The 23,529-nt window shown below is 47.3% G+C and overlaps 2 protein-coding genes, 1 long non-coding RNA gene and 5 other non-coding genes across 10 annotated transcripts; 3 read left to right on the top strand and 5 right to left on the bottom strand.

The window, feature by feature from the left end:
• Positions 1-228: 228 nt before the first annotated feature.
• LOC137470148 (uncharacterized) lies at positions 229-19,623 on the bottom strand. Of its 3 annotated transcripts, none has more exons than XR_010996911.1 (3): positions 18,989-19,623; positions 16,352-16,460; positions 229-428 (listed from the first exon to the last, which is right to left on the bottom strand). It is a non-coding gene; the product is annotated as an uncharacterized lncRNA (long non-coding RNA). The 3 variants fall into 3 exon arrangements; XR_010996909.1 differs by lacking the exon at positions 18,989-19,623 and adding an exon at positions 18,031-18,142; XR_010996910.1 differs by lacking the exons at positions 16,352-16,460; positions 18,989-19,623 and adding an exon at positions 1,163-1,328.
• On the bottom strand, positions 3,726-3,797 carry TRNAW-CCA (transfer RNA tryptophan (anticodon CCA)). Its single transcript has one exon. It is a non-coding gene; the product is annotated as a tRNA-Trp (tRNA).
• TRNAR-ACG (transfer RNA arginine (anticodon ACG)) lies at positions 5,456-5,528 on the top strand. Its single transcript has one exon. It is a non-coding gene; the product is annotated as a tRNA-Arg (tRNA).
• On the bottom strand, positions 6,907-6,979 carry TRNAR-ACG (transfer RNA arginine (anticodon ACG)). The gene has a single exon. It is a non-coding gene; the product is annotated as a tRNA-Arg (tRNA).
• Positions 7,526-7,598, bottom strand: TRNAR-ACG (transfer RNA arginine (anticodon ACG)). Its single transcript has one exon. It is a non-coding gene; the product is annotated as a tRNA-Arg (tRNA).
• Positions 9,211-9,282, bottom strand: TRNAW-CCA (transfer RNA tryptophan (anticodon CCA)). The gene has a single exon. It is a non-coding gene; the product is annotated as a tRNA-Trp (tRNA).
• LOC137470145 (gallinacin-11-like) lies at positions 12,785-15,480 on the top strand. Its single transcript, XM_068183194.1, has 3 exons — positions 12,785-13,016; positions 13,935-14,063; positions 15,170-15,480. The coding sequence occupies exons 1-3, from the start codon at positions 12,959-12,961 to the stop codon at positions 15,295-15,297; spliced, it is 315 nt and encodes a 104-aa protein (XP_068039295.1). The 5' UTR covers positions 12,785-12,958; the 3' UTR covers positions 15,298-15,480.
• LOC137470144 (gallinacin-12-like) lies at positions 16,518-23,232 on the top strand. Its single transcript, XM_068183193.1, has 4 exons — positions 16,518-17,013; positions 17,556-18,216; positions 22,558-22,683; positions 22,788-23,232. Exons 1-2 carry the CDS (start codon positions 16,965-16,967, stop codon positions 17,702-17,704), a joined length of 198 nt encoding a protein of 65 aa, XP_068039294.1. The 5' UTR covers positions 16,518-16,964; the 3' UTR covers positions 17,705-18,216; positions 22,558-22,683; positions 22,788-23,232.
• Positions 23,233-23,529: the final 297 nt, after the last annotated feature.

Genomic DNA, 23,529 nt, shown 5'->3' with positions numbered 1-23,529 from the left:
CTATCAACTTTAGGAGATGGGGAATGAAGTGCTGAGCAGGGCCATCTGCTCCAGCCTCATCTTGCCATTTTCTTTCTTGGGAAAAATTCCCATCATTACTTTTTCACCGCAAATATAAAACATAAAAAGTGTCTAACACACTTCTGGGGCTTTGAAAAGCTAATGGATTGTGATAGGGAAGGGAATGCAATTAGAATGATGGGTACCTACAAACTGATGAGCTCTGGCTTGTATTCATTTAGACATTTATTCATTTTATATATCTATTCTTGATTACATCTCACTGCCAGCGTTGGTGTCTGCTCACAAGGCTGACCGGTGCTTTGTACAGGTTTTCTTGGAATTTATTCTGATATTCACCCAGTTCCTAAGACAGCAACCTGAAAATCACTCATGAGTACATCCTAGGTATGCACCTGGCAAAACACCTGAAAAAATAGGAAAAAAATAAGAGTTTACAATAAATTAATTATGAATTAATGTCTGGAATCTGATGACAAAGAAGTTTGACGATTTTCAGGCTTGGGTATTGCAACAGAGATAGAGATAAGAGATTGCTTTGAGCCTTTTTTATTGTTGTTTCCCTCTCAAATAAATCCAAGGAAATATTTCTCTCTTGAAGATTCTTAGCTGATAATCAATCCCATACTGGTTATGGCCTGATTTTAAAGATATCAGTGTACAAGCTGAAAGCCCTTCTGCATCTTGATAGCAAAGAAAGATAAATATCAACTTCATGCTGTCAACAAAATGTACATAGGGAAAGAAATTATCCAGTGTCACAACCTGCGTTATTTCCCCCTAAATCCATTAGCCCTGAGTACTTCTCTTATATATTTTCCCACTTGCTCCATTTTATGAAGTTCTCTGCTGTTGGTGTGGCTTTTAAATAACTGAAATAAAATTGTCAAAACCCCACTCTTTGGGGTTTTTTCCACACCATTGCTGAAGATATAAAAATTCATCCCCACATGGAAGACTGAGCAATCACAGGCCTGACACCCCCATCCTGCTCCACACTAAGGCAGGAGTGAGATGTAGATGTAAACAGGGAAGGGATGAAAGCAGCAGGGACAGGCTTGGACAGAAGAAATGAGAGACACAAAGTTTGTTAGAATCACAGAATCACTGAATTATTTAGGTTGGAAAAGAGCTCCCAGACCACTGAATCCAACTTGTGACTGATCCCCACCTTGTCAGAGCACTGAGTGCCACATCCAGTAATTCCATGGACACTTCCAGGGATGGAAACTCCACCACCTCCCTGGGCAGCCCCTTCCAACTCCTGACCACCCTTTCCATGAAGAAATTCTTCCTGGTATTTAAATGTTAATAGGTTCCTCCATCACTTCTCCAGCAGTAACTTCATTGATTGATTCAAGTTCTGAGGGAATAACGGCTAAAGGCTAAAGATCTTTTTTTTTTTTTTTTTTTTTTTTTTTTTTTTTGCAAGGAATGAGCCTCCCTCCACGAACAGGAGGACCTACAAGTTGCCTGGAGAGGGTGTGGAATCTCCTTCATTGGAGATATTCCAGAACTGTCTGGACAAAATCCTGTGCAATGTCTTCTAGGATGAGCCTGCTTGAGCAGGGAGGTTGGGCCAAATTACATCCAGTGGTGCCTTCCAACATGATCCAGTCTGTGTTTCTGTGGTCTTTATCCTTAGGAAGGTCCTGCAGACCAAAAACAACCTTTCCCTGGTCACTCACAGGGAGATGTGACCTTGTCCTCAACTTGGACATTATGACTTGAGCCAACAGGGTGGAAAGAAATGAAAACAAAATTTCAGCTTCCAAAACAGTCATGGGATCATTCTAGAAGAAACCTGGTGACACAAGAGTGACACTGTTGCTTATACAAACAGAAAAAAAATAAAAACCAACCTTGCTGCCTGACAAAACATACTTCAAGTTTCTACAGAAAAACATTTCCACCAGACACAAAGAGTCCAGAGTTGAACCCAATCTGTCACTGCGTGAAGGAGTCCCAGCTTCAGGTTTCACATCCTCCTCTGGTCAAGCTACTTCTGTGTCAATTTTCAGATTAAACGACTTTGTGTAACAGACCTCAATTGGGCTGATCACAATTCTCTGAGAACTGGATTTTCACTGGAAAATAAAGTTATATAGGGAAAGAGAATTTGTTACAGGAATTTACAGCAATATGGAATATTTTAAGCCTTTCTCCCTCACATTTCTCCATTTGATACAGCTTCAAAGATTTCCTTGTTTATGCAAGAGAGAGTATTTTAACTGGAAACATTTGGAGAGTCTCAAGATTATGAAATAATCTTGGTTATTAAGTAGTTTATGACAACTTTCCTTGAATTAGAGACATCAAGTTCTACTCTCTGTTGAAGTGTCCCTTTGATTAAACCTCACCAGGCTCTTCATAGAATCATCAAATTGTTTGGGTTGAAAGGGGACCTTGAACAAGATCCTCTTGTTCTAGCCCCCCTGTCATGGGCAGGGACACCTTCCCTAGACAGTGACTCAAAATGCTCCTGCTTTAAAAAAAAAAAAAAAAAAAAGGCTTTCAGAAGTCTCGAGTTTGGCCCTTTGAAAAGTGAGAATAGTTGTAACTCAGCATTTTTTATGAAATGTAAAACTGTTCCCGTTGCCTGCAGTGAAAATATTTCTGATGAGAAATCTACAAAAATAATGCTTCCTACCAGATATCCTTTCAAGAGAGTGCCAGTTGTCCCAACAACAGCATCTTGAAAATTGTACTCTTTGGGGCTTTTTCATCTGTGGAAGATTTACAAAAGGAAATACCTGAGTTTCTTTCCATTCTGAGAAATCAAATGGACAGAAAATCACATTATGGAGACAGAGCCAAAGACAAGGACATTTGACTTAATGGTCTTGGAAGTCTAGTCCAACCTCGATGATTCTGTGACATTGAAAGCAGGGAGGCAGCGACATCTTGAGGAAATCCCTGCTCACTCAACCCTTTGGTGGCACTCCAGTAGCTATGGAATATGGGATCTTAGGTTCTTGTCTGTCATTGATCCATTGTCTTATCTCAGTATGTCTCCTGTTTATATATTTTTAAATTCACCTTGAAAGAGCCCTTAAAGGAGTTCAACTACTTTTTATGAATTATAACTCATATAAGGTCATTCCTACGGATTCAAGCCTTTTTTAAAGCGCTCTCTCCCCTCTGTCCATCTCACCATGGGGAATCAAGAGAAGACTAAGCAGAGAGTAAAAGATCCTGATGACCAGTCCTGATGGCTCAGCTTAGGCTCCCCACAGCCAGGTGTTTCAACAGAATCAACAAAAAAACCTCACTGACATAGTGAAACAAGTTCAGTGAGAACTGTCAAGGTGGTGGGGGAGTTGGATACAGGGGATGTGAAGAGAGATGGGGAGAAATTGGGTTTATTCAATCTGAGGAAGAACATACTAAGGGATCTTATCCCCCCTAACAGCTACTTACCCTTCCAAAGGGGTTTTGGGGCCAGAAGAATTGATACCCAGACATGAAGCCACATCTGGGGTGCCCACTATTCCTGTCAGATTTGCAAACATAGGATAAGGGAAAGCTGAAGTTATACTTTGAAGAAGCATAACTTTGAAGATACTTTGAACACTCACCCAGCAAGGAAAGACCACTCTGCCATGGCTCATCCACTGCCCTTCAGCAGGGATTTGGGGTACAGAGTTATGGAGTGGGAGGGCAAAAGGGAGCACCCATCTCACATGCCCACAGAGGAGGCATCCTGACCCCGGTGTGATTTGAACACACAGCCTTCTGATCTGGAGTCAGATGCGCTACCATTGCGCCACGAGGTCAAAGGTAAGGCACTTTTTGCTCAAATATCATCCTGGAGTTTGGGGCATTCTTTGGGGAAATGGGAATTTTGCTTCACCTGACAGAGGAGTGGCACCATCGTTACCTGCCTTGCCTTGCTAAACAAAGAGGGCTCTAAAGGAGATACTTCAGAGGAAGAAGGCCAAAAATGGTCACTGCCCAGAGCAGCCCTGCAGAGCCTCTCCCAGGAGAAACAGGCTCCTGGATGTGGTGTCTCTGGAGGGACAGGAAAAATGGTGGCCCAGTGTTGGAACCTTGGTTACTGAGAATTTTAGACTTTCTGTGCTGACAGACACTGACCCCCAAGAGAACACTGCATTTGACCTGAGGCTTTGGAGAAAGCTTCCAAAATTGAATGATAGAACTGGGATTATGGGTGTGTAGTTTGAATAGAAGTGTGTAATATCACATAGTAGAAAACTTAAGAGTTTAAGATTTCAGAATATAGTAATATAAATAAAACAAGATAGAGGTTTTAGAGCAGAAGCTAGTCCTTCTTCTTCACCTTCTTTTTCATAGTATTATGTCATTAGATATAAAAAAAATCCACATTGTGAGCCACGAGTAGTTAGTTATTAAGTCAAAAATAAAAATAATTCAAGTGTCATTTTGTAATTAGTTTATCCTTAAAAAAACTTATAGAGAGATACAGCTCCATTTTTATTTTGTTGAAATAAAATACTGTAGAACTCACAATTTGTAAAACTATAATAGAGATATGAACCAATAAACATCTGAGTCCAAACATGAAATACCATCTCACGCATTTAATCCTAACCTTAACAAAAAAAAATAAGCAAAAGCTCCACAGCCCAGCACCTCCCAGGGACAGAGGCCCCATTCACCTGGAAGATGCATGGATATCAAACACATGATTCACGTGTCACAGGTCATAAACAAAGTGCAGAACAAAACAGGGAGATGTGGTGGGTTTCTGCTGCACTTTGCCTCATGAGGAAGCTGAAGGGGGTGAAGGCTTTCTCTGAAAAGTGGAAAATGCTTCACAACTGTAGGCTCAGTCACTCCTGCGGGACCTGGACTTATCTCCATGTGGTATTTCCCAAATAGGAAAGACCAGGTGAGGTGGTACAGTCAGTCCTGGAGTGTTTAAGGACAATAGTTCAGTGTAAAATTATGGAAATAGAGAGAAGTTCCTGATGAACACCACAAGGACATTTATCAAGAAAAGAGTAAAAAAGAGTCTGGTCCATCCCACCTCAGAGGCCAGGTGAGAATGCTCCTGAAATGAAGGAAGAATGTGATACTGGCTGGAGACAGGGACCATGGACTTCCCAAGGGCAGAACACTCTGGGACAGTACAATTTCTTCCTCGATGGCCAAATGGACACTGAGGAACATAATTTATCTTGACTCTGGTTTCACCTCTGACAAGGTCTCCCAGACATGTCCCTGCAGCAGGACGTGCACACAGAGCAGCTGAGCTCAATCCAAAGGCAAAGCAATGGACCAGGAGCAGGCACTGAGGGCACTGGGGTCAGGGGTTGGTGGTCCAGGGAACCCTTCACTGCTGGATGCTGAACTGGGCGTGGTTTGAGGTCACTGTGGTGGGAGCAGAGGCGGTTCCACAGAAGGAAGGACATGGCCAGCATGGGGGGGACATGGGAATGGCAAGGGGATAGGGCCAGTGGCGCAATGGACAACGCGCCTGACTACGGATCAGGAGATTGCAGGTTCGACTCCTGCCTGGCTCAACACTTTTAGCCCACGGAAGTTCCTCCTGCTCCCTTTGTGAACACCTTCCTTCTCCTGCCCATCATCCATCCTCCCTCAAGCTCCTGATGTCCTGTCCCACACTCCAAAAGGGGCAGGGCTGGGGCCCACACCAAAGCCAGGGACACCACAGCAAATCCCACAGCAGAATGCAGGTACTGCTGTCCCACAGCCAGGACAGAGCCAGCACTCCTAGGATGTGCTGGCACCTCGTGTGCCCTGGTCACCAGCCCCCTCCAAGGCTCACACTGGCCTTGCTGCCCTTTGTCAGTGCCTTGACAAGTTCTGCTCTGGAAGCAGTGCCCTGCTCACAGCTTTGATGTCACAAAATGATGTTCCTGTGATGGTGATGTTGGAGACATGGAAGGTTAAGGACCTCAGGAAGACAGCTGTCCTTTGTCACCTCCACCACCAGTTTCAGGGTGATTCAGGCGGGACTTAAACCTGCAGTCTCCTGATCCATAGTTAGGTGTGTTCATAGTCCATTGAGCAACTGGCCCCAGCCTCTGATCCCACCTGCTGTCCTCATTTCAGGACCACCTGGATTTATTGGTGATTAAAGGAAAGTGGCAGGATTTCACCTTGCTCCCACCTGCCCATTCCATGTCAGCCTTGCGCTCCTCACCTGTGGTCCCACCGGTTCCACCACCCAGCATAGGAGATGCCTGTACTGAGCTCCAGGCACAGCTCAGCTGCTCTGTCTCCTGCCTTCCTATGGGATGTGTAGTTAAACTTCCCAGACCTTATAGAACTCTCTGGAGCTGTGGTGCCCAATGGAGGGGAAAGCTTAGCCCAAGGCCACCTCTACTTGCTCCTGCCTGGTGACAGAGGGGCGGGCAGGTGAGCTGTAGCAAGATCTTGCTTGATGGCCAATTGGTCTGGGCTACCCTGCACATGGACATCTTCAACCTTCCTGGCCCAAGCCACAGACACCGTGAAGGTACAAAACAGTGATGATAGGACCACGAACAAGCAAATAAGGGATAAAGCAACAAAAGAAGATCAAAATGGAAATTTTACATCAAATAGCAGTGATTCGTGTTGGAAATTACATGGCAGTCTCCAGTCCAGATCTCTGCTTAATTTATAATGTGCAGATCAGGACTGCATCCTCAGACTAAATATCTCCAAGGATGTAGAGGCCACAGCCTCTCTGGTCTCCTCTCTTAGTGATTTACCATCTCACAGAGAATTTTTTTCGCCAGTGTGTCCAGTCAGAGCATACCCTGATGCAAGGGAAGTTTTGCTGTGCAGGAAGCCCATCAAGAAGGGACAACACCAGAGAGCGGCAGGTCACCATGGGGGATGATGTCCCCTGTCACCACCAATATGACAGCCAGGCTGTGGACAGGAAAATTGCGAGCCAGGCAGGAGTCGAACCTGCAATCTCCTGATCCGTAGTCAGGCGCGTTGTCCATTGTGCCACTGGCCCAGCCCTCCCAGAACTCTGGGGGCTTCCCATCGCTGGATGGGCTTTGTGACAGAATTAATTAAGTAGTGGAAAAATAGATTTAGGAGATCCCTGGGAAGCAGGTGATCTAATCCCTGCTCAGGGAACAACAGTCTTTGACAAACCTTAAAAAACCTTAAAAATCTTAAAAAACTCCAATGATGGAAACTCCAAAGCTTCTATGGGACCTTGTCCTACTCTAAGACCACTGTTGTCACATGCAGAACATGTCAAGGCACTGACAAAGGGCAGCAAGGCCAGTGTGAGCCTTGGAGGGGGCTGGTGACCAGGGCACACGAGGTGCCAGCACATCCTAGGAGTGCTGGCTCTGTCCTGGCTGTGGGACAGCAGTACCTGCATTCTGCTGTGGGATTTGCTGTGGTGTCCCTGGCTTTGGTGTGGGCCCCAGCCCTGCTCCTTTTGGAGTGTGGGACAGGACATCAGGAGCTTGAGGGAGGATGGATGATGGGCAGGAGAAGGAAGGTGTTCACAAAGGGAGCAGGAGGAATTTCCGTGGGCTAAAAGTGTTGAGCCAGGCAGGAGTCGAACCTGCAATCTCCTGATCCGTAGTCAGGCGCGTTGTCCATTGCGCCACTGGCCCTATCCCCTTGCCATTCCCATGTCCCCCCCCATGCTGGCCATGTCCTTCCTTCTGTGGAACAGCCTCTGCTCCCACCACAGTGACCCCAAACCACGCCCAGTTCAGCATCCAGCAGTGAAGGGTTCCCTGGACCGCCAACCCCTGACCCCAGTGCCCTCAGTGCCTGCTCCTGGTCCATTGCTTTGCCTTTGGATTGAGCTCAGCTGCTCTGTGTGCACGTCCTGCTGCAGGGACATGTCTGGGAGACCTTGTCAGAGGTGAAACCAAAGATAAATTATGTTCCTCGGTGTCCACTTGATCACCAAAGAAATCATCTCTTCAAAGAAATCTATTCTTTTGGTCTAGGTGCTCTGCCTTTGGTAAGTCCTTGGCCTTCCAGTCATTTTCATGTTTTCTCCTTTTGGGCATGGCTTTCTGAAAGATAGCTTCCATACTGTTCAGGCAGACTCAGAGCTGTGATTGCCCAGAGTACAGCTTTCCAGATGGTCTTAATATTCTTGAAAAAATCTTTCTGTATTGTTCATCAGAAACTTGTCCCTTTTTCCATAATCCTACACAGAGTAATTGCTCTTGATTCCCCTCCAGATATGCCCTGGACTGACCATACCACCCCATGTTACCTTGCCAGGCAAGCATGTGCAGGTCCTCCAGATGTGACTGAGCCTGTAGTTAAAAAGTTTCCTGCATTTTCCTGAGGAAGGCACTAACTCCTTCTTGAGGTAAATTATGGCAGACCCCCACCACAACACAACCTCCCTGTTTGCATCCTGACCCATAATTTCCATCCAGCACAGCTCTCTGCTCAAAGGAGAGCTCTGGGCATCATGTTCCCCATATAGTCTATTCCATACCCCTACCCCCTAAGCCCTGCCCCTCTGTCTTGGTTTGAAAAGACAGGTGTCTGCTGAGGAAGGCAGAAGCCTTCCTTGAAATGGAAAATGTAAACCCTCTCCCTCCAAATTTTTATAATTTTGAAATTAAGGGGTTCTCAGGCAAAGATATGGGAAGAAGAATAACAGTTCTTTAGTAGGAAAATTAAAACCACAAATGCAATAGTACAAAAAGAAAACAAACCACTGACAGAGTCCGAATAGGACCTGACACCCTGTGGTGGTGAAATCCCATTAAATGGTGGCTTCAGTCCTCCTGGAGTGTCAGGTGTGGTTCCATTGAAGCAGTGGTCCCGTAGAAGGGTGGAGTTTTCCTCTGAAGGTCCAGTGCTGGTGTAGATGGGCCTAGTCTTCCTCTGGGAATCCAGTGGAGAAGAAAGCTGCTTCTCTGGGAATCCAGTGGGAAAAGTTTGCCTGTGCTGTTCCAAACCTCAAATTCTATCCAGGTAGGAATGCTTGGCTCCTCCCCCTGGGCAAAGCATCTCCCAATGGGATGGTGGAATTTTATCAGCCATGCAGTGACACTCACTGGCCCATTAACAGAAGATAGCTCCCTGGAAGGAGGATGGATTGTGGAAGATATAAAGAAAAGCTGCCCAATTAACAGAAGACAACTGCCCCACCTCCAACAGATGGAAATAGAATATACACCCCCTGCCTAAGACACCCTCCCACAGAACAGCCCCCCAGAAAAGCAAAGGGGTGCCAGTGGTGCCCCAGAGTGACCCCGGTGTGATTTGAACACACAACCTTCTGATCTGGAGTCAGACGCGCTGCCCTTGCGCCACGAGGTCAGGGTAGAGAGCTCCAGGGGCCTTGGATTGGCTGCTGGGAATGTCCTTTCCATGGGGACCACCCTGGGGTGTCCCTGCACCCCAGGAGCAGGGCTGTGGCTATGGAGGGGCAACCTGAGAGGAGCGTGGCCAAGGCCTGGCTGCAGAGACCAGGCTGCAGGATGAAGGTATGGGGTGGGATGAGGGGACCTACAGAGTCAGTGAGGGCAGGAACCAGGCTCAGGGATGCTCCAAGGGAGGATGGTGGCTCAGGGGGGAACATAGGGCAGCCCAAGGTGGGTTTTGGCTGTGGACCCAGACAGAAATGGTTTTGGTAGAGTAGAGCACATGTGAGCTCAGGCCAGTCACAGATCCTGATGTCCTGCCCCAGGCACAGCCCTGTGCTGGCTGGGAGTGGCACCTGGAGCTCCTGCAAGGCAGGCAGGATGTCCCACAACTGCAGGCAAGGTCCACCACCAGCTCCAGCTGCCCAGTCCTTTCCTCATGGGCTCTTAGGGAAAGGCTGCCGTGGACAACAGTATCAGTAAGGAGGTGAAGCCTTCCTTAGCCCTCTCCAGCTCCATTCCCAGCTTCACTCCCACCCCATGGGAGACATACTGGAGACAGTCTGCTGGGCACCAGGGTGTCTGGAGAGGGGCAATACAGGCAGGGGCTGTGGCCAGCAGTGCAATGGGCAAAGTACCAGGAAACTCCTCTCTGGCTCAACCTAATCCTGGCAAGAGAAGAGCTCTCAGTATTACTGTAGTTACAGAGATTTTTAAAGTTATAGAAATGTTATAAAATTATGTGAAGTGAGGAAATATTAAAGTTAAACACTTACCTTGAATGTGACTCCCTCCAAAAATTCAATTCCTCTGTAAAATTTGACGCCTGAAACCAAATCTCATCCCTGCTGTCCAAACATATTAATAATCATCACACATTTTCCTTGTGAACTACCAGTGCTAAGGAGGGAGCATAGAGGCATTTTCTCTTGCTTTTACCTTTCCACCTGAGCAAATCCTGTACCACGGGGTCCCTTCCTCCTCCATCACCTTTTCCCACAAGAGGGAGCCAGGACCCAGCTCATGGGCTCCATGAGCTGTAAGTCAGGCTGGAGATTAATTTTGTTCCATGAAGGATCCTCCATCCCTAGGTCAGACTGGAAATTCAGCTTGTTTCCTTCCTGCAAATACAGTGTTTTTTTCCTCCACAGCCCAAAGTTTTTGTATATTTAACCCCAATGATTGCTATTAGATTCCCCCCCCCCCCCCCATATTTTTCCCTGCTGACCACCCCCAGTGGCACCTCTCCTCATCCATCCTACTCTGTCACTTACTCCTTACAATGTTGTAAATAAAGTCGGGTCTTCAGCCAGTTCCAGGACCACTTCAGCCCAACTGCAGTCAAATCCTGCTGATTTATATTGCCATAACACAAATCTGGTTAAGTGGTCTGGGAAAGCAGATGTTTCCCATAAATCTAGCATCCCAGGTATTATTTTCAGAACTGTCCCATTACTCAAAATTAAAGAGAAGTCTTCCCTTCTCATAAAAACTCCCTTACTCCAAGGGATGTGAATCCCAGGCCAGATCAGCAAAACCCTCCAGGGATGGGGACTTCACCACTGCTGTGGGCAGCTGTGCCAGGGCTGGGCAAAGCTTTGTGTGAAGGAATTGTTCCCAGTTTCCAATCTAAAACTCCCCTGGTGCAATTTGAGATGATTCCTATTGCTCTGTTCTTTGTTTCTTGGGTGAAGATCCCGACCCACCCCTGTCTGCCCCCTCCTGTCAGGGAGTTGTGCAGAGCCAGAAGGTCCCCCCTGAGCCTCCTTTTCTCCAGGCTGAGCCACCCCAACTCCCTTGGCAGCTTCTCACAAGAGATCCATAGGTGAGGGGCAGAATTTCCACTGTGTGTAAGCATTTCTTTTGTGATACATATAAAACATGTCTCTGACCTGAAATAACCCGGGAAAGTAACCTGGGAAAGGAAGAGAGAAAAAAGAGCAAACAGTGCAGTGGCATCAAGGCAGACTGAGATGGTATTTGAATTTCAAAGAGTTGGGGTTTTTTCTAGGATAATTTCTGATCCTAATTTGAAGGGTACTGTGATTGTATAAGCACTTGTGGTCTGATAGTGAGGACATTCTGGGAATGAGGAGGGATTTTGAATGTGAGATTACTGGGCAGTCACTCCTCTTCCATCATTGTTAACACACTTGAGGTTTTGAATTTGTACTTCACCTCCCATGGAAATAAAATTTTAAAAGGCAAACAATTCCAGTCCATCACTACAAAAAAGGACATTATTTTGTGATTTAAAAAATAATTGTTGAGAAAGCTGAGTGTCTGCTCCAGTCTGACAAAGTACAATGACAGATGCTGTCTGAGAGCTGAGATTAATATCTCAGCCAGGATCCCCTTGGATTCAGTGGGAACCTGAGCCAGCTGAAGGGTTCTCGTTGCAGCCTTTGTTTCATCCTTGTCCCTGGAGTACCTGGAAATGGACACAAACATCTCTCCTTCACTAGTGCATGGCACCTGCAAATTTGCAATTGAAAGCAAACAAGAAAGCAAGGAGGCAGACAGAGAACAATGCACATGGCTGAGAGGGAGGTTTGTATTGTTGATATCGAGGCTGCTGGGTCAGAACAACATCAATAAATACCTTGTACAGAAAGAGGCTGAAGTAAATGATGGAGGGAGAACCTGAGCTGTTAGCTGCCACTTCCACGTGTCTGTTGATATCATTCAAACTCTGCACAGACAAATGCTGAGGAAAACTCATTAATCTCACTTGTCACATGCTCTTTGTGCACCTACAAAGTTGAAGGTTCTGCTGGTGACACCTGAAAACTGATAATCTGCACTTAATGTATCATAGAAACATAGAATGGCAGAAGTGTTGGGTTGAAAGGGATCTGAAAAATCATCTCGTGCCAACTCCCTGCCATGGACAGGAACACCGTCCACTTTGTTTTTCTTCACAGAACCTTTGACAGAAAAATATACAACAATTTTATATGTTTCCTGTACATTAAAAATGTACACACAAATTATCATTATCATTTATTTGTTTCTCTTGGGAGCAACTGTTACATCACAGGACATGCAGTAGGATCAGATATTCTCTGTTGCCCAGAGAAGCTGTGGCTGCCCCACCTCTGGAAGTGTCCAAGGCCAGGTTGGACAGGGCTTGGAGTAACCTGGGACAGTGAAAGCTGTCCCTGCCCATGGAAGGGGGTTGGACTGGATGATCTCTAATGTCCTTTCCAACCCAAACTATTCTATGATTCCATGGTGATTCTATGATATTCCATCTGCCTTCTCTCCCACCCAACGATGGCTAATTTCCTCCAGATTATCCATTACCAAGTACATTGACTTTTCAAGTTAATGATGCTCTCTGGGTGGATCCATATTGATAAGGGACACTCACAGCAGCCTTCCCAGTGGGGAAGGCAGGGAGGCACAGCTATTTGTCCCCTTGTTTTTGTGCCCCTGAGCCATTGTTCAGGTTGAGCCATGTGCAGAGGTCAGCCTGTACCTGCTGCCTTCCCCTGCCACCCCTGCCAAGGTTCCCGAGATAGCCACAGCTGTTCCCACTGCCCTATAAATGCCAGAGTTCTCCCCCCTCCCCTGCTCAAAGCTTCTGGCATTGTGGCCCTGTCTCCACACTGCAGCTGAGACCTTCCACCATGAAGCTCTTCTCCTGCCTCATGGCTCTCCTGCTTTTCCTCCTCCAGGCTGTTCCAGGTAAGGGACAAGCCCCACGCCGGGGTTTGCCTGTGTAGGAGGTACAGCTCGCTCGTGTGGTGGTGCAGAGTGTTCTCCTCAGCTCCTTACCTTAGAGCAGTTCCCTTTCTCTCAGTCTAAAAGCAGAAGTGAAAAATTATGCTATGGTGGGCAGGTGTCACACCAGAACCTCCCCACAGAAGCCTCTGCCAGGTATAATGACTCTTTGAAATATCTTTATGCTACTTTGTGGCACTATTGGATGGTGGCACCATGGAAATCACCTCCTCTTCTAAACCCAGGGTTAAAAATTGTCTCCTCTGTGTAGGTAGAAGAGAGCAGAAATGCTCCCTGGTATTTTTCAAGTTGAACTGCACCACTGACTTCAGCTCTCTGAATATTCTGGTTCCCCTTCCTCAGCCCTTCTGCTGCACTGACTCATTTTCTGATTGTGTTTTTATCCTACCTATTCTTCATGCTTAAAGAAACTCCTCACCTTGAAGAAAGGTTTTTAGAGAAAGAAGGGACTGGGCAAACTTTTTGTTCCTGTTGTTAATTGAGCCAGATCCTGCTTTTGGGAGTTTTTAAAAGTCATAATTTTATCTTCAGAGCATGTGATGACCTTGCATGTCCCTTGCATGTCCCTGCAGCACTGCAGTCCCAGAACTCAGAAGCATCCAAGACTGGGCTGTTCCTTGCCATTATAGCACGAATGGCCAGGATATGTTCAGAAAATTGCCATCAACCTCTATGTTTCACTCCAGTTGTACAAAAACCCTCCTTGAAATGCTCTGAGGTCCCATGAGTTCCTCAAAACTTCTGGGTTTTGAGGGTATTTGTGTCAGATCCCTAACTGGGATCTGTGGGGTTTCAGCAGGAGGAAGACCATGAGAATGGACTGATCCTGCAGCACAAGTGGGAATCCCATTCCCCCTGTAGATCTCGGCTTGCCCAGGGACACCTTGCGTTGTTTGGAATACCACGGCTACTGCTTCCATCTGAAATCCTGCCCGGAGCCGTTTGCTGCCTTTGGAACTTGCTATCGGCGCCGGAGGACCTGCTGCGTTGGTATGTGTGGGAACCCTGCCCAGGAGGGAAAAATCTGGGGGGAAATGGCTGAACTCAGCAAAACAAACTTTGCCTCCAAATCATAGAATCACAGAATGGTTTGGGTTGGAAGGGAATTTAAGCTCATCCCATTCCACCCCCTGCCATGGGCAGGGACACCTTCCACTATCCCAGGCTGTTCCAAGCCTCATCCAGCCTGGCCTTGGACACTTCCAGGCACAGACTCTAAGCCATCTCTTTCCACGTACAAAGATGGACCTGTGTGTTCCTCCACTGACATCAGTGTGGAGCTTTTGGTGCTGGCCAAAAAGACCCAAAGCTCTACGTCCAGCTGGGGAAATAAAATAAAAATTTTGGCCCACAGAAGAGTCCTCCTTCCTTGGTAAATCTTCCTATAATCATCTGTTGGGGGACTGCTTGCTGCACCCATCCTTCTGTGCTTAATAGGTGCCAACTGACCTCTTCCCTGTTCTTTTATCTGAATCTTCCCAGAATTGCTTGGTTTTGCTGCTCCTCACTAGATAATCCTCAGTATAAATCATTCATGAATATATACTTTAGAAACAACTGTGTTAATCCTAAAGTTCCTCTGATCCAGCATCCTGGATCTGCCCATGGCCAGAAGTGGATATTTCCTCGCAGTTACTCTGTGTGTGTAAAGTGACCACAACCATATCATTACATTTCCTTATATATCATTCTGGCTTTCGTGAAATTGCAGCTCAGGATTTTTAGATTTAGGCATCCTTGTGTTTAAAAGTCCTTACTGGCTTTTTTTTTTTCCCCAGGTTAGGAATTCCTTCCATTTATTTTAAAACCTCTTCCGTCACAATTTTATTCAGTGCCACCTGCTTGAAATGTAGTCATTCTGCATCCATCTTTTTCACAGCTCTGCAATATCCCTCCCTCATTTAATTATTTTCTAAGCTGGTGGGTCACAAATTCCTTCTTTTACAGAAGTGCTGTGATAAGCCCCAAAGCTCATCTTTTTGTCTTTGCTTTTGGGGACACAGTAAACACAACTTCCCAACAATCTTTTGTGTATGAGATGGTTTGGATGGCACTGTCAGGTTTGACTGGTTTGACTTAAGCCCTCTGAATTGCAGACACGACATCCAATTTCCACATCTGCCAAGATGAGGGGGGCCATTGTGTGCCCCCAGAAATCAGATGTGTGCAAGAGCAAGAGGGACTCTGCCCTCGCAGAGGATGGAAGTGCTGCACAGAAGTGTGATAAAAACCTCGTGGGACTGCAGAAAACCATGGGAATGAACAGCCAAGAAAAGAAACCAGTTTTATTCCAAGTGTTGTAGACATGTTTGCTCTTCTTAACATGCAAAGTGTGTAATTAACTAGAGGTGACATGTGTCTTTGTATAAAGAAGGCAATAAATGATAAATAAACAGGTATAACAGTAATTTATTTATGGAAAGAGGCAGAATGTCTCTCTGTTATGTATAGAATTACACAAAAATTTGCTGTTGTATCCTTGGGAACCCCATCCCCTAATCCTTCTTACCAGCCTAATCTTATTTACCATGTTGATTTTGCACTTGGATGCTCTAGAGGACTGAGAACAATTAATCACAGAATCATTAAGGTTGGAAAAGATCTCCAAGTTCATAGAGTCCAACCCATGACCAATCCCCACCTTGTCACACAGACCAGAGCACTGAGTGCCACATCCAGTCATTCCTTGGACACTTCAGGGAGGGGCTGAGGGAGCTGGGGAAGGGGCTCAGCCTGCAGAAAAGGAGGCTCAGGGGGGACCTTGTGGCTCTGCACAACTCCCTGACAGGAGGGGACAGCCGGGGGGGTCAGGCTCTGCTCCCCGGGAACAGGGACAGGAAAAGAGGAAATGGCCTCAAGCTGTGCCAGCAGAGGGTCAGGTTGGACATCAGGAGGAATTTCTTCATGGAAAGGGTGGTTAAGCATTAAAACAGGATGCCCAGGGCAGTGATGGAGTCCCCATCTCTGAGGGATGTAAAAGAGAGGCAGATGTGGCATTTGGGGACATGATTTAGTTGTGCCTTGGAAGAGCTGGGAAATGGTTGGACTCGATGACCTTGGAGGCCTTTTCCAACCTAAATGACTCTATGATTCTAGTTACGTTGTTCTGTTTGGGTACTTTTTTAGGGAGAAAGGGGCTTTTAATTTTGCTCTTTAGCCTGTCATTTTAAGATGTGTTCACAGAGCAGTTTTATTACCACAGCTGAAGGGACAGCAAACAGCAGGGCCAGGCAGGGCAGCTGGAATATCACATTTTACAGCCAGAGCTGCACACTCACCACAGATTTACCACCACGGGGTGCACTGCTGAACTAACAGCTCTTCCACCAGCACTGTGTGCTCATCAGACTCAGGAATGAAGCCTCCCAAATTCCTTGGAAGCCAAAGCTGGGAAAAAAAAAACAAAAAACACCCAGGTTTCAGCTGGAGAAAATATTCACACAAGCTCAGATTAAAAATTAATCACTCCCATCCTGCATCGTTCTCCTCCTTGCAGATCCTCAGAAGTCTTCCCTTGCAGGTTGCTTCCCTCCTCTCTGTCACTTCCAAGGGATTTTGCTGGCTGCAGGTGAAGGGCAGAGGATCCCTCTAAGCTTCTTTTTTTCCGGCTGGAATTCTACCAGCCCAAAATGCCAGCTGCCAAGGAGAGGAATCAGGAAAGCCAGTAACCAGTGAATGTGAAAAAAGTCAACATAGTTTGGAGCAGCAGCGCTGGGTCAGAACGACAAGAAAGGGTTTCCCAGCACCAAATGTTACTCTGGGACTGGAATATAATTAACTCCTGCCTACTCCCCACCCTCTTCCCAGATGCCATCTAGCATGCCAGCAGCACACAGAGGCTTCTGTGAAATCTCACTCCCAGCCCTGTGATTTTCCAGCAGAGCCAAAGGAATGGGGATCCTTGTGCTTGTTTTCATATTCATCTCCCTGACCCAGCACGGTAAGACCAGGAAGGCCTGGGGTGGTGAACTGGATATTTGGGAACAGGGATGGTCTTTCTTCACTGTGTGATAGGTACAGAGGAAAGAGGTTTCCTGGGTGAGAGAGTGGGTGAGGTACTTTGGGAAAATTCAGTATTTGATTCCTTGGGGAAATACAAAAAATGAGCAGGGAGGAAGCTGTGAAAATGGGGCACACCACTGAGTTAGGAGAAACCCTAAAAGAGGAACCCCGTGCTCTGGGAAAATGTTCCTGCCTTTTCTCAGGCTGGGAGAGGACAACCTCTCTAACCTCCCATGCACAGTCTTTGCCAACATCCTGAAAAAACAACTCCATGATAAAAAATTCCTTGAGGGAGTTTGGCTTAGCAGCTTGGGATTTCTAGCATGGATATCTGAACCTGTCTGTGGGATGGGGATCCTGGGTGTGCTCAAGATGCCCAGGCTCTCTGTGTGCTCCCAGTGCTGGTTTGGCTGGCTGGGAACATGGTGCCAGAAGGAATCCCACAAATTTTATCCAGGAATTTGCTTCTCCCTTGTCCAGGAGATGCTCATGGGCCAGACAGCTGTAACCACGGAGGGGGCTTGTGCCGAGTGGGAAGCTGTGTTTCTGGTGAATATGTGGCTCAGTACTGCTTTGAACCCATCATTCTCTGCTGCAAAAATCTGACACCTGCCACCACAGAGAGCTGAAGGTCTCCAAAGGAGCCACTGCAGCACATGGAGAGCTGCAGGCTCCACTGGCACGGCATGAGCAGCTGTTGGGAAGGAGATTTTGTGGTTTCTGTGACTGTTGCTCCCCTGCGAGAATATGGCTGTGGATTCACTCGTAGACTCCTGAACACTTTGGTTTTGCTGTAACTTTTCAGGAAATACTGTGACAAGAAGAAGTTGGGGCCACCCATATCTGTGGCTCTTTTGGGACTCTGATTGTTATCTGACATGCCCAGGTGAAAAATTGCCTTTCTGCTTACCTGAAACCAATAAACCTGAGGTTTAACAAAGCAGCAAGTGCCCACCTGTGAGTCAGCAACGCTGACAGTGGTGGGATGGCACTGACCAGGAGTGAGCACAGCATTCCTCACCTCCCCAGAACACCAGGGGGACTCTGTCCCTTTATTTCCCTTCCCAGAGAAAACAGCTGCAATGGAGAAAGTTGTTTTGGCATCACTTTTGGTGCAAAAGGTGCCTGGTTTGACATAAAAGTGAGTGTGGTCTGTGCTTCTCAGGCAACTTCCCCCATACACTTCCCCTTTCCAGGCTGTGCCAGGTTCTCAAGGCAGTCATGGAATCCCAGAATGGTTTGGGCTGGAAGGAACATTAAAGATCATCTCACTGCCACGGGCAGAGACACCTTCCTCTATCCCAGGGTGCTCCAAGCCCCATCCAGCCTGGCCTTGGACACTGCCAGGGATCCAGGGGCAGCCACAGCTTCTCTGGGCACCCTGTGCCAGAGCCACACCACCCTCACAGGGAACAATTTTTTTTTCCCCTAAGATCCCAGGTTTACTTGTTTTAAACATGGTAAGGAGGGGATCTGAAAGCTCTGGACAGCCTGTCAGGGCTCCATTGCTCTGACAGACTGCCCTCTCCACCCATGGGCTGCATTTCTGGTGCAACTCCTTTCCTTTTTGGTCATGCAGCCCCAAGGAAATCACTCTCTTTGTCCCTCACAGCTTTCTTCCTATGAGCTCCCTCAGCCTAAAAAAAATTTCTGTCCAAATCCACTCTCAACCCTTCTGTGTCTTTTCAACATAACATTTTGACACTTCCCGGCCTTTGTCAGCTCCTGGTCTCCCTTTCCAGGTAAAATATTTCTCTCTGGGTCAATCATTTCTGTGAAAGCAAGGAAACAATGATGTAATGAGAGAACTATGCCAACCAGCTGAGGCACTGCTCAGACAGAGCCAGGGAAAAGTCCTCTCTGGGAGATGAAATTCTTGTTCTGATGAATCAAACAGGAAAATTCCCACTAACCTCACCAGGGTCAGGCCCCACTGCCAGAGGGATGACAATTCATTCATCCAAGAGTCTCCATTCACTGAAGAGCAGCCCAGTTACTCTCCTTGGGTCATCACTGGGACTCCAGCACACACAGGAGATGCCTGCGCTCCCCTGTAGATCCCTTGCAGCTGGATGAACCCTCAGGAGAGACAGATAACCCAGAGCTGGCTGTTGGCCTGGGAACTGATTGTGAAGACAGGGACAGGGCTGAATCCGGAGCCAAATTCCTGCCCATTTCCAGCCCATCCCTCTGACGCGCGCTGATGTACGAGTACAGCATGGGGAGGAGTTTGAACCACGGCACCTCTCCAAATCAAACAGTTTATTTCTCACATTCATCCACAGGGTTCACTGTTCGTGCCCCTCATCTGGGAATGCTCAGCCACGGTGGTTATAGCCTGGTTTCCTAGTAAAGTGAAGAGTGGGCTCTTGCAGCTCATCTTGCACATCTGCCTCATAGTCACTGGGCATCCTGCCCCTGATATGCTTCAGACCTACTGGCCAGTCCACCAGGAAAGGTGGAAAAGCTCACTTTATAGGGAATATTGTCCCTCTGGCACTAATGGGCATGCTCACAGGCATGGTCCTGCTGTCCCACTGCTGGGTGATCCCTTCCAGTCTCACAGAGAGGGAGGAGAGAGAAAGCACCAAGGGTAGAGTGGATGGTGGAGAGTGGCACTTCCAGACCTTATAAAACTGTTTTTTTGATGTGGTTTCTTTACCCCTGAATTTACCTGGGGCAAAGCAGCCAGCTCAGTTCATGGGGAGTTGCTTGAACAGCAGCATGAGCTGCTTTGGTGTTAGTGTATGACAGGGAATGCTGCTCAAATTAATTAAGCCCTAGATGGAGTATCCTGTAACCCTGGGGAGGAGGAAGAATCATAAAATCATCATAGAATCCCAGAATGGTTTGGGTTGGAAGGAACCTTAAAGATCATCCAGTTCCAACACCCTCCCATGGGCAGGCAAAAGACAAATGAAGAAGAGGATTTTAGTAGGAAATTCTTGATTGAGCTCTGAACTCCAGCTGTCTGTAGCTGATAGAGCTCAGAAGGATGCAAATTGGTGTTCCTTAGTACTACTTTAGCAGACCTATACCTAAAGGAGATGCAGAAATCATTGGGACATCTTGGGATGTATATTTGGGATCTCTGCAGCCACACAGACAGCCAGGATAGAGCTCTACCTTCATGCCAGGTCTGTCAACCAGCACAAGCCTCCTGGATAACTGGGGATTTCAGTCCATCAAAGCATGGCATGGATTCCCTCAGCGGGATTTGTTTGCTGTTCCCAGGCAGCAGGCCAGTGTTTGTTTGGCAAAGAGAGCCAAATCCTCCTCTTCTGCCCGAAAAATGTCATTGTGATGTGCAGTCAGGTGCAGGATGGTGTTGGATGGGCTCCTGCTTAGGGAAGGTGAGGTGCCATAGCCGTGGCCAGCCCCTTGGATCCAGTTGTCTCTTACATCCCTGGCAATCCCACACAAACCAGTGCAACCCCCTGCAAGCCTGGATCTTCCTTCACCCCAACCCAGTAGAAAGGGGGTCACATTCCAACATTCCACCCTCTCACATGGAGCTCTTCCAAATCCTCTGGGGTAAAAGAAATTACCTCATCACAGCCCAGCTCCAGGGCGTGCTGGGGAGATAAAACAGGTCAGGATTCAGAGGCTGTACCTACATGAGTAAATCAAATCACATGAGACTCAGAAGTTAGTGGCTATTCAAATGTGCTGTCAGAAAATAAACTGTTTTCCATGCTGTTCCTTGGCACAGTTTGGAGGTGGGCACATGAGAGGAATGATCCATAGCTGACACCTGGATGTGGCCCTGCACTGGAAAGGAGAAGTTAATTGCACAAGGTGTGCTCTGACCATTTTCTGTGGGGCAAAACCTGTTATTTCTTGCTGTGTCCAGCTCTGGAGGCCTCAACTTAAGAACAGACATGGACCTGTTGTACAGAATACTGAGAAGGCCATGAATAGTGGTCTGAAAGGAGAGCCATGGGGAGTTTCTGGAGGGCCGAGCCCAGAGCTGAGCCCACAATCATTTCTTCACAGGTGGAATTGCAGGGCTCTACCAGTGCTTGCTTGTTTGGCAAGATGCTGTCAGTGGGATTGGGAGTAGGAGGTGGCATTACAAGCTGGCAAAAAGGTTCATTCTTCCAAGGAATTGCTCCTCCTGGCAAAAACTTATCCTAGGATGCATTTAAAAATGAGCCTGCTCAGGTCCTGGCCTGAAGGCAATGAAGTCAGTGGAAACATCCTTCCCGTTTGGGGCCAGAGAGCAGATATAGATTGATTCAACTCCTCCCAGCCCCAAAACCTCTCAAGCACCCAGGAGCCGATTCCTGTGCCACGTGTCTGAGCACAGATCAGCCTTTGTGCATGGTGAGCTCTGAAAAAAGACATCTGCTGGCAGGTTGTGAAGCAGGGGAGGGTGGGAGGCTGCTGGGCCTCACCAGAGGCTGAGGCCAACACAGCAGTGGGACCATGCCAAAGGAAGACAGACCAGCTGTTGTACAAGCAGTTGCCCAAGGGACAGAGATTTCCTGCCCCTGATTTCTGGAGGAAATCTGTTTTTTGTTGGTACTGTATAGCCCTGGATTTCTTTCCCAAGGCACGTTCTGCAACTCAACCCATGTACCACAGCTGCAGAGCTGGGGTTTGTAGTGGTGTGGAGGATGCAGCCTTGTCCCCTTGGAGCCTGCAGCATCCAAACAGCTCCAGGAACAAATCACCCTCTGCAGTGGTGCTGTCCTCAGCACGGGAGAGCAGCTGAGCTGGAGACAAACACCTGGAGTTTTGCCATCCGTCATTGGGAACACCATGGCCACGTGGTACCCTGGCTCCGTGCTCCACATCCTCTCTGGAGAGCACCAAGCCATCTGCACACACATGTTCAGACACTTCAGGTCACACACTCAGAGCAGGACACTCACAGGAGCATACACACATTCCTTCCTGCTTGGACTGTAGCTCAAGAACTGCTGTCTCCTTTCTGCTGGATAAGCTCTGCCCACATTTTTTGCTTTGCAAGTTCTTCCCTGTGAGGGTGGGGAGGCCCTGGCACAGATTGCCCAGAGAAGGTGTGGCTGCCCCTGGATCCCTGGAAGTGTCCAAGGCCAGGCTGGACGGGGCTTGGAGCACCCTGGGATAGTGAAAGGTGTCCCTGCCCATGGCAGGGGGTGGGACTGGGTGATCTCTAATGTCCCTTGCAACCCAAACCATTCTATGATTCCATAATTCCAGGAAATCCCGCTGCACCATCTCTCACATTGGAGATGCCAATCCTCAGAGGTACAGGGTGGGTTATTGTCTTCCACCCAGGCAGAGCACCAACACTTTTCCAGAGGCTCACACACATCCTTGCATCCAGCTCTCCCCCAGGTGGGTTTCCAGATCCATCTCCCTTCCCAGGCTGTGTGTGGCCAGTTTGCAGGACACCCTGGTTAAGAGCTCAGTGTCCCCTACTCCAAAGTCCAACTGGTGAAGGCCCCTTTATCTGCACTGTTTGATGAAGGTGATCCTTGTTCTGTTCAAGCAGCCTGAAGGACACGGGGTTTGCATTTTCCAGCACTCCCTGGTATCCAGCCTGCAAAGAAAAATACATTGAGGTGACCTCTGAAGGGAAAAGGGAAAACTTGCTGATGGCCTCCACTGCATCGCCACTGTAAAAAAAAAAAACTTTTATAAAGTTTCTATTTCCTCTTCCTCCATTTGTTGTTGGCTGGGGGACACTCCTGCTCATTGTTTGCTTTGTGTTGTTTTCCCAAGTTGAAATGCAGGTCTCACCTCTGCTGATTTCCTGGAACTGACCTGGAGAACTGGTACAAACCTGAGAGCCTGCCAGGATCCCTGGGAGAGCTGTAATCCACCTGCTTTCCTGATGCCACTTGAGTATTGCAAGGAGATATCCCAGCTTTCCCATTGAATGAGTACATAAATGAATAAAATATTAAATTTCCATTTTTTTCTTGACAGTTGTAAACAAAACCTTGGCAAGCATCCTCTCTGCAGCCTGGAAGTTGAGAAATTGAAGCAGACTCATGATTTTTTTAAGGATCCCATTATTTTCAAGTCAGCTTTGTGAGCTGGGGAGTGCTGAGGAGGGGACTCTGGATTTTTTCACACTTGACTGTGTCAGTGCTAAACACAGAGAGTGAGAGCTGGAAAAAAAAAAAAAAAAAAAAAAACAGAAAAAACCCCAACCAAACCAAAACCCAACACTTTGATACTGCAAACACTTGGATAGGATTTTAACATCACATGCTCAAGCCTACAAACAGAGCCAGACTGGGTCAGTCCCAACATCCTGTCTCCAGCAGCAAGCAGTAGCAGACTCCCCAGTGCTCAGTGTAATTGTCAACAAAACCCTAATTTTCCCCCCAGGTTTTGGTCTTTTTCCTTCTATTTTTTTTCCTTTATTTCCCCTTTATACTTTCTGTCTGTGACACGATGTGACTGAGAGCAGGTACACCCTGTGCAACTGTTTGCCGTCATGTTGAAATGCACCTGA

Source organism: Anomalospiza imberbis, chromosome 3, assembly GCF_031753505.1.
Source record: "Anomalospiza imberbis isolate Cuckoo-Finch-1a 21T00152 chromosome 3, ASM3175350v1, whole genome shotgun sequence".
Taxonomy (NCBI): Eukaryota; Metazoa; Chordata; class Aves; order Passeriformes; family Viduidae; genus Anomalospiza; species Anomalospiza imberbis.
This window is presented reverse-complemented; position numbering and strand designations above follow the sequence as displayed.

Excerpts from the sequence above, each read along its gene's own strand:
- LOC137470145 (XM_068183194.1), top strand. The coding sequence starts at position 12,959 with ATGAAGCTCTTCTCCTGCCTCATGGCTCTCCTGCTTTTCCTCCTCCAG. Across the intron at positions 13,017-13,934 it reads CCTCCTCCAGGCTGTTCCAG|ATCTCGGCTTGCCCAGGGAC; the intron begins GTAAGGGACAAG and ends TTCCCCCTGTAG. Across the intron at positions 14,064-15,169 it reads CCGGAGGACCTGCTGCGTTG|ACACGACATCCAATTTCCAC; the intron begins GTATGTGTGGGA and ends TCTGAATTGCAG.
- LOC137470144 (XM_068183193.1), top strand. The coding sequence starts at position 16,965 with ATGGGGATCCTTGTGCTTGTTTTCATATTCATCTCCCTGACCCAGCAC. Across the intron at positions 17,014-17,555 it reads CATCTCCCTGACCCAGCACG|GAGATGCTCATGGGCCAGAC; the intron begins GTAAGACCAGGA and ends TCCCTTGTCCAG.